This window comes from Microtus oregoni, unplaced genomic scaffold (genome assembly GCF_018167655.1).
Source record: "Microtus oregoni isolate MIOR12 unplaced genomic scaffold, Mior012 000134F_ref0000037, whole genome shotgun sequence".
Classification (NCBI taxonomy): Eukaryota; Metazoa; Chordata; class Mammalia; order Rodentia; family Cricetidae; genus Microtus; species Microtus oregoni.
The window spans coordinates 591,178-603,227 of record NW_024544778.1 but is presented as its reverse complement, the minus strand read 5'-3'; the positions used below and the strand labels follow the sequence as shown (position 1 = coordinate 603,227).

Below are 12,050 nucleotides of genomic sequence, written 5' to 3'. Positions count from 1 at the left end.
CCACCAGTTAGTCCTAGTAATTCAAACACCCACCTGGGCCAGAGGTGCACCAGTGCTCCCAAGTCAGCCTCCTTCCTTCCTGGCAGCTCCCAGGCCCCCTTCAGGCCCCAGTGCTTGGCCTGGCAGGTGAGTCATTCTATTTACCTTTCCTGAGAGGTCTCCTGCCCCTTCATTTGTTTCAATTAGCCTGGCTCTGACTGAGCAGCTACAGCCCACGTGGCCCGATGCCGGCTGTGTGCACCCCTCCCCCAGGGTCCTGCATTTTCTACCACCAGCAACTAGAGCAGAGGTACCTGGCTGGCTCCTTCCACACCCTGTCTTCATACTCCGCTAGGCATCAGAGCACAGACCCAAGGGACAACCCTAGAGGTGAACCTCAGTCCTTCACGGGTCCCATTCTGCCCAACAAGGCTCTGGCTTGCTCGCATGGCTGAGTCAAGAGCCTTTATCACAAACACTTCCTCAAGGGACAACTTTAGACTCAGGGTGCTCCTGGAGGAAGCCCCACTGTGGTGACAACTGTTTCCTGGACTGCGTTAGCTTAGCCCTCTCCGCCTGGCCTGTTCCCATGCACAGAGGCTCCAGCCTCCCAGACTCCAGCACTGCCTGGGCTCTTCAAGCCCCGCTGTCCAGGATATGCACATCAGCTACTACTCGACCCTTTATTGAAGGACATACATTGGGCACACGGGACATGCCAGCACACGGGAACACCACAGTTCATAGTATAACTCCTCCATCAAATTCACCCCCACTCCATCAGTGTGGCCTGTGCCAGGGTCAGGACAGGTTGAGGGAGTGTGGACAGCACATGCTGCTGCTGTCTGGCTGTGTTGTCTCTCCAGCCTGGGCCAGGCGTCTGGTTCTGAGTTGTCCTGTAAGGCCCTTACTGAATCCAGCCTAGCTGGGCTCCCGTGGGGCTTCAGGTGGGGCTGTCAGTCAGCCCTGAGAGACTGCTGGTGATGGAGGTCTCCACAGAGGGTTTAGTCCCGTTGCAGCTGCCTGCAGTCACGAGCTGAAGTTTCTCACCAGGTTCACCGTGACTAGACCCTGCTGGGGCCGTGTGGTTGCCACGGCAGCTAGCCATCTGTTCCTCCTTAAGGGCTTTGCCTTCTCGCCATCGCCTCCAACGCCGCAGTAGCTCTGCCTGCACCTAGGGGAACCATGGGTAGGACCACTCCGCCATCCCAACTCGCTAGGGTCCTGCCTGGGTCACTCTGAGGTGACCAGCCTCAGTCTAAGCAGACCTAAAACACGGCAGACTCCACAATGGGTACAGCAGGGCAGTTTGTCACCAGGGAAGGCGGGAATCACCTACACACTGAACTCCTTGAGGACCTGGAGGAACCTGACATACAACACATGCAACCATAACAATGGGGAGGAAGCTATGGTCATACTAGGGCATGGTTGGCCTCTCACCCGGCTCCAATCCTGGGGCCAGTCTCACCTACCTCCTTGTTGAGGAAACAGTAGAGGACAGCCACCAGCAGACCCTGGAAAAAGAGGGAGGTCAGGGGCAACACTCTGGGCCCGAGGTATGGGGGGTATGGCGGGGACTCACCTGGAAAGAACTGAAGAAGAGGTCGAAAAAGAGCTTGATGGAACGGAGGGCGCCCTGGGCGTGCTCGTCAGTCACAAAGGCAAAGACCACCTCATGGACCCCCAGCAGAGGGATGAGGGTCAGCGTGGACCTGGCTAGCCTGCAGGGGCAGAGCTTGAGCGTCCTCACCTGCCGGGGCTCCTGGGCTCTCCCTACAAAGGCACCAGTCCCCAACCCCAACCCTCTTTGGCCTGGGCCCTGGCTTTTGCCCATGCCCACCGGAATTTGTAGTCAGCATAGTGCATCTGCCGGTCACGCAGCTTGGCCACAAGAAGGTGAATGATGCGGACAAAGATGAAGAAATTGATCTGTGTGAGGGAGACCAAGGTTAGGGGCCACCTGAGAACTTCCTGTGTCTGGCATGGTGCTCATGTGTCCCCCTCCAGGCGAGGTTGTTGCCAAGTGAGCCCTAGACACAGGGTTCCAGGGCTGGCAGGCATCCAGCCAAGGACAGGCAGCCTGACCCACAGCCCAGGCTATACAGCCTCTTGGATAAGTGCTGGGACTACCCTCCTCCTAGCCTGAGAAGGGAGAGTAACCCTTTTCCTGCTGAGCGCAACAAAGTAACTTGTTTCCTCACCAATATGGCCAGGAAGACAGGGAACCGCAAGATCCACCAGAAACCCATGTTGTCATTGCTGGTCCAGCACCTGCAAGGGCCAGTTGCTCACATCTTGGGGATACATGCAGCTCCCCAGCACCTACCCCTATCTGCTGGGATCTACTGAGTGCCCCAAGAAAGGAAAAGAGAGCGTCTTTAATGAACCCCAACTCCAGACCCTGGATTTACATTTCTTGCCAAAGTGTGACCCTCACCCGATCTCCCTACCCCCAGGGTCACTTTACAAAGCCCAGTGCCATCGGCCCAGCTGCCCCAGCCCATCCTCTGAACTCATACTCACTGGACATTCTCAAACAGACACTTGACCACCACCCAGGGGATGACAAACAGCAGGGGCGCCCCTGTGGGAACAGCAGCTGTGGTTCCAGGGCCCCCGGTTAGCTTGCCTCCCCGTTCTCCCCACAAGCCTACTCACCCCAGCCAATGCCCAGGTAGAGGGAAAAGAAGCTCTTCTCTTGGAAGGTGGCAAGGCTCAGCAGGCTGTACAGGTACACACCCTCCACCAGCAGCCAGCAATAGTTGGCGATGATGCCGTACTGCGTGATCACCGTGGCCACTCGGCAGCCAGCCACCGCCTGAGCAAGGGGAGGCACGATTGTGGCCCACGCCACCCTGCCACCCCATACAGGCTGGCGAGCACTCAGAGATCTGGCTCACCCCATCGCTGAGCCAGATGCTCACGCTAAGGTCATCTCCAATCTTCTGGCTGTAGCGTGTCTTGAGCAGCCAGTCTACGACCAGCACAGAGCCGGCCTTGAGCACAAAGGATGCAAACAGGTTCCCGTGGATATAGTTCCGGGTGCAGTGCATCTTCCTGTACGACAGCAAGTCAGCACCACCCCTGTCCTGTCCCTCTGCCCCCCTTCACCACAGCGGGTGTGAGCTGAGCGATCAGCAATATACCTGAGGCCCAGCAGGATGACCAGGGCAAGGAGCAGGGCCCCCAGGGACAGACTGTAGCCCACAGTGTACATCACCTGGTAGCTGCTATACATCTTGGCCACTTCCTTCTGCAAACCAGAGGCTGAGCAGGGCTGGGCAGCAACTCATCCCCCCGCCGCCACCCCACCCCCCCGACTCCACTCAGCCCCACTGGGATACCACCCCAAACCCTCCAGAGCTGACCTGGACCTCGATCTCTTCGTCGTCCATCTGGCACTGGGAGGCGTTGCGCCATGGCTGCCCCTGCGGCCCTCGCACCCACTGCCCGTCAGGCCCGCACCTCTTGAACACCAGGCGATGCTGCACTGGGATTGAGTGCAAGGCTCAGATCAGCCCACCCCCATGCTCCACCCCCTAGGCTTCCCAGGGCCTCCATAGTTACCTTTGTGGTACCAAGGTAGGTACCAGGGGCAGGAGATGTTAGCTGTGGTATTGGGCGGGGTGTCAGGCCAGCAGGAGTACTTGTCGAAGGTTCTATTACAAACCAGCTCTGTGAAGATGAAGGAGGGTGGAGGAGGGGCTCCCATCGGGACCAGAAGCCCCACCCCCAGCCCCCCCCGAGAATCACCATCACTTCATTGAGCCTGCATCCCAAGAGGCTGCCTCCCTGACGTGAGACACAAGGCGCAGGCCCTGGCCAGTTATTTTGCCTCCTGAACTCCATATCCGCCTCCCCCTCCAGCCCACCAATGCTTGAGTTTGCCAAGGTCCCTTTCCTTCAAGATCTCCCATCTCAGCCAGGCGGTGGTGGTGCATGCCTTTAATCCCAGCACTTGGGAAGCAGAGGCAGGTGAATCCCTGTGAGCTTGAGGCCAGCCTGGTCTACAAGAGCTAGTTCCAGGACAGCTAGGACTGTTAATAGGAAACCCTGACTCGAAAAGCCATTAAAAAAAAAAAACAAAAAACCTCTCCCATCTCAAATGTGCCCCAAATTGTGGCTTTTTTCAAAACTAGTATTAATTTTTTTTCATTTATTTATTTTATGTGTGTGCACACGTGTGCACATAAGCATATGGGGTCGTAGGACAGCTTGCATGATTCATTTCCCTGTTCTCACTGTGTGAGTCCCACATCTCACTGCCCCCCTCCTTGTGATACATTCCTTCCCAGATGTTGAGCTCCGGTTTGGTTGGCATTCTTTCCAGGCCCAGGCCGAGTCCCAGCTGCAGCTCCTACATCCTCCTCCCTCTCTTCTGGGCACTGGTCATCCCCCTCAACTGGACAGTGGTATGGACCCAGTCTCTCTGGGCACCTACCCGTGACCCTATCCACTGTCTGCCCACTGTGAGCAGTGAAAGCAGAGGCATCTGATGGCTGAGGAGGGGGCGTCCTGCAGCAGGACAGCAGAACAAGCCAGCCACGAGCCAGTTCTGCAATTCTACTGTCTCCTGACCGTGAAGCCATGGGGAAGCTCTTGCCTCTGGAGGTCAGTCGCCTGGCCTGTATCTGGGGGCAGGTGGCTGGGCATAAAAAAGCCACTGAACACTCCCATAAGAAGGTCTCCTGCACTGCACAGAGGCAGGGAACAGGATCCAGGAGTCTGCAGGTGGGACTCACCCGTAGGTGGGGGCAGCAGGCTCAGGTTGTGGTGGCACTGATCACCATAAAGCTTCCACTTCTCGAACAAGAAGTCCATCACCTGAGCCGAGGGTGCTTTCGGCTGGGAGACCGGTGGGCCAGCAACCAGGGAGACAGATGGTACAGGGAGCCATCAGCACTTCTGTGCAGAGCAGGCAGCCCTCCGTGCGGGGTGTGGGGTGCACAGCGCTCACCAGAAATGACAGCAGCAGGAGCAGCAGGTGGGGACTGTGGAGCGGGGTGCAAGGCATGCCCTTGGGTAGCCACCCCCCACATCTGGCAGGGGTTGCACGTCTGGGTCCTTGGGGTGTGTACACCCCTCCTCAGGCTGCAGAGAACAAGAATAGAGAGTCTGGAGAAAGTCTATAGAGTATCGTGTCCCCTAAGACCAAGCCTCTGAGCCTAAGGCCTCCTGATAGCTGAGGCTTGTAGAGGGGACGTGTGAGTAGCTCCCAATGTCAACTCAGAGACAAGTGACTATGGGCAGCTATTTTCCTGCTCCCTGGGGCTGACAGGAGTCAGCCTTCCTATCTTACCACCCAGATCTCTCAGACCGGCACCAACTACCTCCTCCCTCCGTTCTGTTGCCCTGGCTGGGCCCAGACCTCCCCACCTTGCTTAACCCTTGGAAAGTTGACTGGTCAGCAATCTAACCCAAGATAAAGAGAGTGAGGGTAGCGTGCCCAGGCCCGTCAACACTTGGCCCTTGTGTCGGAACCATTCCTGGACCGCCAGGAGCCAGGCGTGTGTTGGGGCATGTGTTCATATGGTCTCCTCTACCGTATGTCCCCTTTCCCAGGACCAGTGTGTCCATATAATGTTGTGGACCTTGTACAAGGCTCTCAGACTGGGCCTCTTGGTCACAAACTGGTGGCACATTCCTTTAAGAGCACTGCTACTGCCAGGACCCAGATGGGGGACACCTCTGCCTGATGCTGCCTGTAGGTCCTGGGAACACCAGTGACAGGCCCTGAGCAGTAGCAACTACACACACATCAGTCCCACACTGCTTCAGAACCCTTCCTGGCTCCGATGCATTTTTGTGAAGGGAGAGAGAAGAGCTACTTAGGGCCTGTAAGAGGTCGTACTATGAACTTCCCAGGGCTGAGGCAGGCCTCTCTCCTGTAAACCCACAGACAGGATATATAACACAGAGCCAGGCATGGTGGCACAGACCTGGAGTCCTAGCATTTAGGAAGCAGAAGCAGGAGGATCACCCAAAGTTCAAGATCAGCCTGGTCTATATAGTGAGTTCTTGGCCAGCTGGGACGATATAGCAAGATCTGCTCCCTCCCACAGAGGTGGGGAAGAGAGGGAGGATGAAGTAGAGAAGAGAAGAACATGGATATGGCTAAGGCAGAGGAGTTTGCAGGGATACCAGGTGCCAGAAAAGGGGACCCCTGGATTTTAGCCTGCTATAGTAAGCCCAGTTGAGCTCTAGAGGCAACAGCTTGATAGGGTTCCCTTCACTTCTTCCCTGCCCTCCTGTACTTCTCCTCCTCCTCTTCTCCTTCTCCTCCTCCTCCTCCTCCTCTCCTCCTCCTCCTCCTCCTCCTCCTCCTCCTCCTCTTCTTCTTCTTCTTGACAGGGTTTCTTTATGTAGCTTTGGTGCCTGTCCTGAAACTAGCTCTGATAGACCAGGCTGGCCTTGAACTCACAGAGTTCTGCCTGCCTCTGCCTCCTGAGTGCTGGGATTAAAGGTGTGTGCCGCCACCACCACCTGGCCACTCCTGTACTTCTGACCCCCTTTGGTCACACCTGGCTCATAGCCTACTGTGGGACTCCTGAGCCTCATTCTTGGTCAGTAGAGTCTAGCAGGAGGCAACATCAGGGAGTTTTAAGTCCCTGGTACCTGACCCTTAGAGTAAAATAAATACCCACAGAGTATAGGGTTCCTGCATAGAACAAAACAGCAAACAGGCTGAAAAGGAGAAGTTTAGGTGTCCCTACCTTGCCGTCACCAAGTAGCCTTACTCTCCTGATTTGGATCAAATTGCCCCATCTGCTGCCCAGGTCACTAGTGGGCTCGGTATGGAGAAGTCAGAAACTGGGCCTTTACCTACTATGTCTGGTCCCCACCGTAGAGCTTCTGGGGTCCCCCAGTGGCCCTGAAAAAAAGGAAGGGTAGAAATGGGAAGGCTTCAGGGTTGAATAACAAGGAATGACCAGCATGAGTAGACAGATAGTGGGGATACAGGTAAGGGGCACGGGGAGAAAGAATACTGGTCCAAGTGGTCCAAGACCCTGCAAGGGTGGACATCAGTCCAGGAGCAGCAAACCGTCCTTAGAGCCCAGGTCTCCCTCCATTGCCCTGTTGAAAGCATGAGCGTTCAACAGCTGGGTGGTCCCAGCAGCCTGCAGCCCCAGCACTCAGGAGGGAGAGGCAGACAGATCTCTGAGCTCAAGGCCAGCCTGCTCTACAGAGTGAGTTCCAGGACAGCCAGAGCTACATAACGAGATCCTGTCTTCTAAAATCCAGAAATAAGACTGAGAATACTTGAAGATTTCTTCCCTCACAGATCATGGAGGGTGAGCTAAAACAGGTTCAGGAACCATATATCGGGACTTCTGTGGGTGGTAGGGGAACAACAAGGGAGTTTCTTGGCAGTTCGCTGGACGGTGAGCTAGGGAACATCATAGGGTGGAGACAGATTTTCATTCCCACAAGGCTGAGACGCTGGGGTCTCTGCAGAGAGCATCCGGGCCTCATGATGAAGCCAGGGAAGGGGGCAAAGGTGAAGTTCAGGACCAACAGGGAATGCTTTTCCTGTCACTGAAGGGGAATGACCACTGGATGGCCCAGGGCTTTGTCATCTGTAGGACAGGACTGCTCAGCCTACCCTGTGCAGCCGGCCTCCTGTCCCCACGGTGGGGGGTAAATCCTGACACTCAAACAGAGTCCATCAGTGCTGATAAATATTCACACAATGAGAGCGCAGTCCTAGCCCCGGGGTGCCAGGTAGCCAGGTGTGGATGCAGCGCCTTTGCTCCTGTGGCCGGAGCTGCAGGTCTTTTTCCACCTTATTACCCTCCCTGGCAAGGAACAGATGGGGAGAAGGGACAATGGACCAGGGACCCTACTCTCCTCCCTTCTTGGACGAGGCAGCTGAAATCCCTCTCAGGTCTCAGACTTCATGAGGCCCAACTGTCGGGGAAATACAGAAGATGCAAGACCCAATTCCTAAGACGTCAGCCTGTCTTGTCTTTACTGCGTGCGCTTGCTTATGCACGCCAGCTACCTGGACTGGCACTGGCCCATGCCAGCACTGCTCCCAGCCGGTTCCAACAGGACAAAGGACGCCTGGGTATTTGCAGTGTGGCCAGCGAGCCACCGATTTTCCCTGCAGGTGGCTGAGGGTAAGACCGATGGCCCAGCGGCCAAGGGAGGTATCACTGGGGAGGCTCTTGGTTCCCTAGGAGCCAAAATCAAAGAGGTAGCAAAGTCTTTGAGAAATCCGTAAAGTTAACATATGGAAGAGGATTTTGGTCAAAACAGAAAAACTAGCCCAGGTCATAGACCTAGGGCAGGGACAGGATCAGGGTCCACAGGCTGTTGACAAAACCTAATTCCTGAGTCCTTCCCCCGAAAGGGGGCGGGCAAGCCCTGAGATACCCGCCAGGGTGAGCTCTGACTCCCCCTCCCATGTCTCCAAGACAGAAGGACAGCAAAGTATTTCTGGTCGATCCTCGGAGGGTGCCAGAGCCAAGAAGTGAACTTCACGGGTCTGAAGTGGGAAGGTGGTCGCTGGGGAGGCAGGAGCAGAAAAAGGGGCGGTGGCCCGCGCTCGCAGGAGTCAAAGTGAACGATTGTGAGCCGCGGAAGAAAAACCCTCGAGGCAGGGTGCCTACGCATCGCACCTTATCCCAGCAAGACTGGGTCACTACTCGGGAGTCCTGGGCATCAGGGACACATAAGAGGGGAAAGCGGATCGAACGGAGGAAATGAGAGAGCCATTGGGGGAGGGGCGGGGGCCCAGAGTGCATTAGGCGCGCAGTGGGGCAGTAGGACCCACGCCGCACCCACCCTCTCGCTGCTCCCGGATTGCGCGCCCGGAGGACAGAATGCAGAGGTTGAGACCTCCAACCTGACAGACAATTAGGGATCAGGTGACCTCCAGACAGTAGGACCTATCCCCGGGCTGGAAACTGAGGTGTTCGACGGGGGCGAGAACCGCGACACCTAAGACCCCAGGGACAGCTGGCCCCCCACATCCAGGCCCCGGGCCGGCTCCTCACCATCCTCCTCTGCGCGCCCTGGTCACGCACGTGATCCAGCGCCCCACAGACCGCCTGGGACCGTCCCCAAGGGGCCCGACCCTGGTGCTTACTGTGCTCTGTCGCTCGGGCTAGGGCTGTGCGTCTCGTGGTCCTCGAACTCGCTCAGGTCTGGGAGCTGGCAGCCACTCGTCTCCGCCGCACTGCGATCGGGGTCGGCGCCGGCTCCGCGCCAGCCGCTAGCAAACTTTCCGGCGGCGACGTTGGGCGGCGGCAGCGGCGAAGGGGGAGGGGATGGGGGCGGGGGCGGCCGGCAGGGGACTGGGAGAGCCGAGGGTCCGCGCCCTGCGCCTTAGCGCAGCGGACCTGTTGCGAGCCCTCAACCCTCCCGGTGTAACCTCGACGGCCTCTCCCGTGCGGCGCTCGCTCTGCGGATGTGCACCGAGCGCACCAGCTTCCCCTCCCCTCTGGCACACAGAGCCTTGCGCAGGTCCTGACCCGGACTCCGACCCCACGGGTCCCTTCCGAGGACCCTCGCTTGGTGTACCGCGACCCTGAAGATCCAATCTTGCACACCCTGGACTTCAGGACCCTCCGCGAGTGAATCCTGACCTGGCCAGTGCGGGTCTGAGCTCGCTAAGGAGAGAAATAGGATGTGACTCAGCGCGCCCCTTTCTCTTGCAATATCTGCTGTCCTGGGGTCGCACCATTGCATTCAGGTTGCAGTCCAGATTTTCCGGAAGATTAAGTCCCTTACTTAAGAAGTCTCATCTGGCTCCTGAGTGAAACTCTTGCAGCTGTCACACGAGCGTCAATCACAGACGGGGGAGGGGGCGGGGCGGGGGGCGGTGCTGGAGGTAGGGAAGGTCAGGTATAAAGGGCTGCTTTGCAGGTTTTAGACAAGGGGATCCCCTAAGAGTGTCTCTTAATCCCGTGCCAGGTTACATCCCCCTGTGGCCCTCAGGGACTTGTCCTGTCCATCAAGCCCCCTCCAGCACCGCTCTTTTGGCAATCCGTTGACCTGACCCGGACCTCAGTCCGCCCACCCTTCCCGTTCCTCCTTTACTGAGGAGTCAAATGTTCTGAGCCCCAGGTTCATCTTTCACCTCCTAATCTCAGCCCTGCAAATTCTCTCCCGCTCCGCTCCATTGCACACCCCTGTGAGCCCTGGAACCACCTTTTAGGGCCTCAGCTCACGTCTGCCGGGGCACTCCCCTCTTGCCCAGTGACCTTGGGGTCAGAAACTCCCAAGGGTGCTTTTGGGCTTCAGTTCTCTGGCTTCTCCACATCCTGTAACACTGAGGGTCATGTTGCTTTCTAGAAAGTTCTCCGTGTGGCTGTGGCTTTCAGGCTGGGTACTCGCTTTCTCGGGCTTTCTTGGAGATGTCCCTCCTCACGATTTCCACGGTCCCCAGACCACTCATCCTTACTGCTGAGGGCCATGTCTCCTACCAATGCGCCGTTTTCTGCACCTCTTACCTGCAGATCACCTGACCGTGAATCCAAGGCTCCTCCAGCAAGAGTTTATTTCCTCTGGAACACATTTGGTCTCCTCTCTGTCACCTACTGGCCCCCTTCCCAGACCTCCCCTCTGGTCCTTGAATAAACTCTTTATTCAGATAACTACCCTTTTCCAGGTCTCCATTTCTGTTTTAGGGGACAGTGAATCCTGCGCCCCAAGCTGTAGGTCCTCCACTGGTGAGCCAGTCTGCCCTCAAGTGCCTCTGAGGCAGTTCCTGCTTTGTACTCTGTCGGCACTGCAGGACGACCCCCATCTGGTTCCTAGTCCTCCTCCTGTGCAGTAGGACTCAGGAAGAGCAAAGATCTGGGCTCCTTGTCTTCTGTACACCAATTTCAGAAATTCTGCATGGAGCCGCCCTCTCTGTTTCACTCCCGGCAATGACCAGAAGGCAAAGACCTGTTTGCTTCTGCCGTGCAGGGGCCGCTTGTGCAAGGCTGAGGAATATATGCAGCCCCTCCTTCAATACCTCTTCCACTTCCCTGGGGAGCAGACTGGAAGGCTGAGCACCGTGGCCAAGGGCTGCCCTTCTGTGAGCTGGGTAATGAGACTTAGGGTGAGAGGCACCGTGAACTCTGTGACAATGTGGCCTCAAACTGAGGGTGCCAGCTTGCTCCTCGGGGGTCAGGGACAGAGCAAGCAATGTGTCTCGGTTGCCTCTGTCTTGGTTCAGTGGTTCACTTCGGCTTCTTGTCCCTTGCGGAGGAATCTTCCCTGGCAGACATAGGACTTTCCTGGTGGGACCCTCGGAGGACCTTACCCTCCGGCCTTGCTTTCTTGAGGACAGAGTGTGGGGGGAACAGAAGGAAGGGACAGTTTTGAGAGTGTCTGAGAGGCAATACAGAGCTGACTGCAAAGGCTGCTTGGCCCCTGGTGGGCTCTATGTACCTCACTGAGTCTGCTTGGTCACATTTCGTCAGACTCCTGGACTGTTGGTGATCCCACAGGTGCTCAACCTTGTGAGATCCAGTTTAGGGGCTGGAGAAAGACTCAGTAAGAGTACATACAGTACATGAGGACCTATGTTTGGATCCCTGAACACGCATCTGTTGTGTGTACCTGGAGCCTTGGTGCTGGAGGTTATAGACAGGGGCTCACTGGGGCTTGCTGGGTGCCAAACCAGCCTAAAAACAGTGAGCTCAGGTCACAGAGAGACCCTGTCAACAGGGAGGAAGGCAGAGAGTGACAGAGGAAGACACCTCCAACTATTCCTTACTGGCACCGTTGTGTGTGCGTGTGTGCACACTTGTGTATGTGGGGTGTGTATGCGCGCACACATACTCATGCATACAATTATAATCTATTCTGTTTTGGTTTTGGTTTTTTGGAGGCAAGGTAGCCCTGTGTAGCCCTGACTGTCGTGGAACTCTCTGTAGACCAGGCTGGCCACAAACTCACTGAGATCTGCCTGCCTCTTCCTCACAAGTGCTGGGATTAAAAGTGTGCACCATGACGCCCGGTTTCAGCGATGAGCCTGAAGTCTGTGGGAGCACAGACTCCTCAGCCTCTGCCTCCCCTACCCTGGTCTGCCCTTAGCTTGCTTCCTACTAGGTTGATGAAGCAGATTTCCC

General features: G+C 56.7%; 1 protein-coding gene across 4 annotated transcripts; it reads right to left on the bottom strand.

Moving 5' to 3' along the window:
- Positions 1–659: 659 nt before the first annotated feature.
- On the bottom strand, positions 660–9,481 carry LOC121444641 (glucagon receptor). 4 transcript variants are annotated; one of them, XM_041646533.1, is made up of 15 exons: positions 9,074–9,481; positions 6,805–6,853; positions 4,940–5,073; positions 4,725–4,827; positions 3,550–3,657; positions 3,351–3,472; positions 3,129–3,235; positions 2,883–3,039; positions 2,641–2,800; positions 2,506–2,581; positions 2,184–2,253; positions 1,823–1,911; positions 1,565–1,703; positions 1,455–1,496; positions 660–1,153 (listed from the first exon to the last, which is right to left on the bottom strand). In XM_041646533.1, exons 3-15 carry the CDS (start codon positions 4,994–4,996, stop codon positions 923–925), a joined length of 1,461 nt encoding a protein of 486 aa, XP_041502467.1. In that variant the 5' UTR covers positions 4,997–5,073; positions 6,805–6,853; positions 9,074–9,481; the 3' UTR covers positions 660–922. The 4 variants fall into 4 exon arrangements, with proteins under 4 accessions (XP_041502467.1, XP_041502471.1, XP_041502469.1 ...); XM_041646537.1 differs by having other exon boundaries at positions 2,506–2,566; positions 9,074–9,478; XM_041646535.1 differs by lacking the exon at positions 9,074–9,481 and having other exon boundaries at positions 6,696–6,841.
- Between the last annotated feature and the right edge of the window lie 2,569 nt (positions 9,482–12,050).

Bases quoted from the DNA above. Each gene is read 5' to 3' on its own strand.
- LOC121444641 (XM_041646533.1), bottom strand. From the start codon at position 4,996: ATGCCTTGCACCCCGCTCCACAGTCCCCACCTGCTGCTCCTGCTGCTG. The intron at 2,582-2,640 runs GTGAGTAGGCTT...CTGGAACCACAG, and splicing joins CTACCTGGGCATTGGCTGGG to CTGCTGTTCCCACAGGGGCG. The intron at 1,154-1,454 runs GTAGGTGAGACT...TGGTTCCCCTAG, and splicing joins ACTGTTTCCTCAACAAGGAG to GTGCAGGCAGAGCTACTGCG.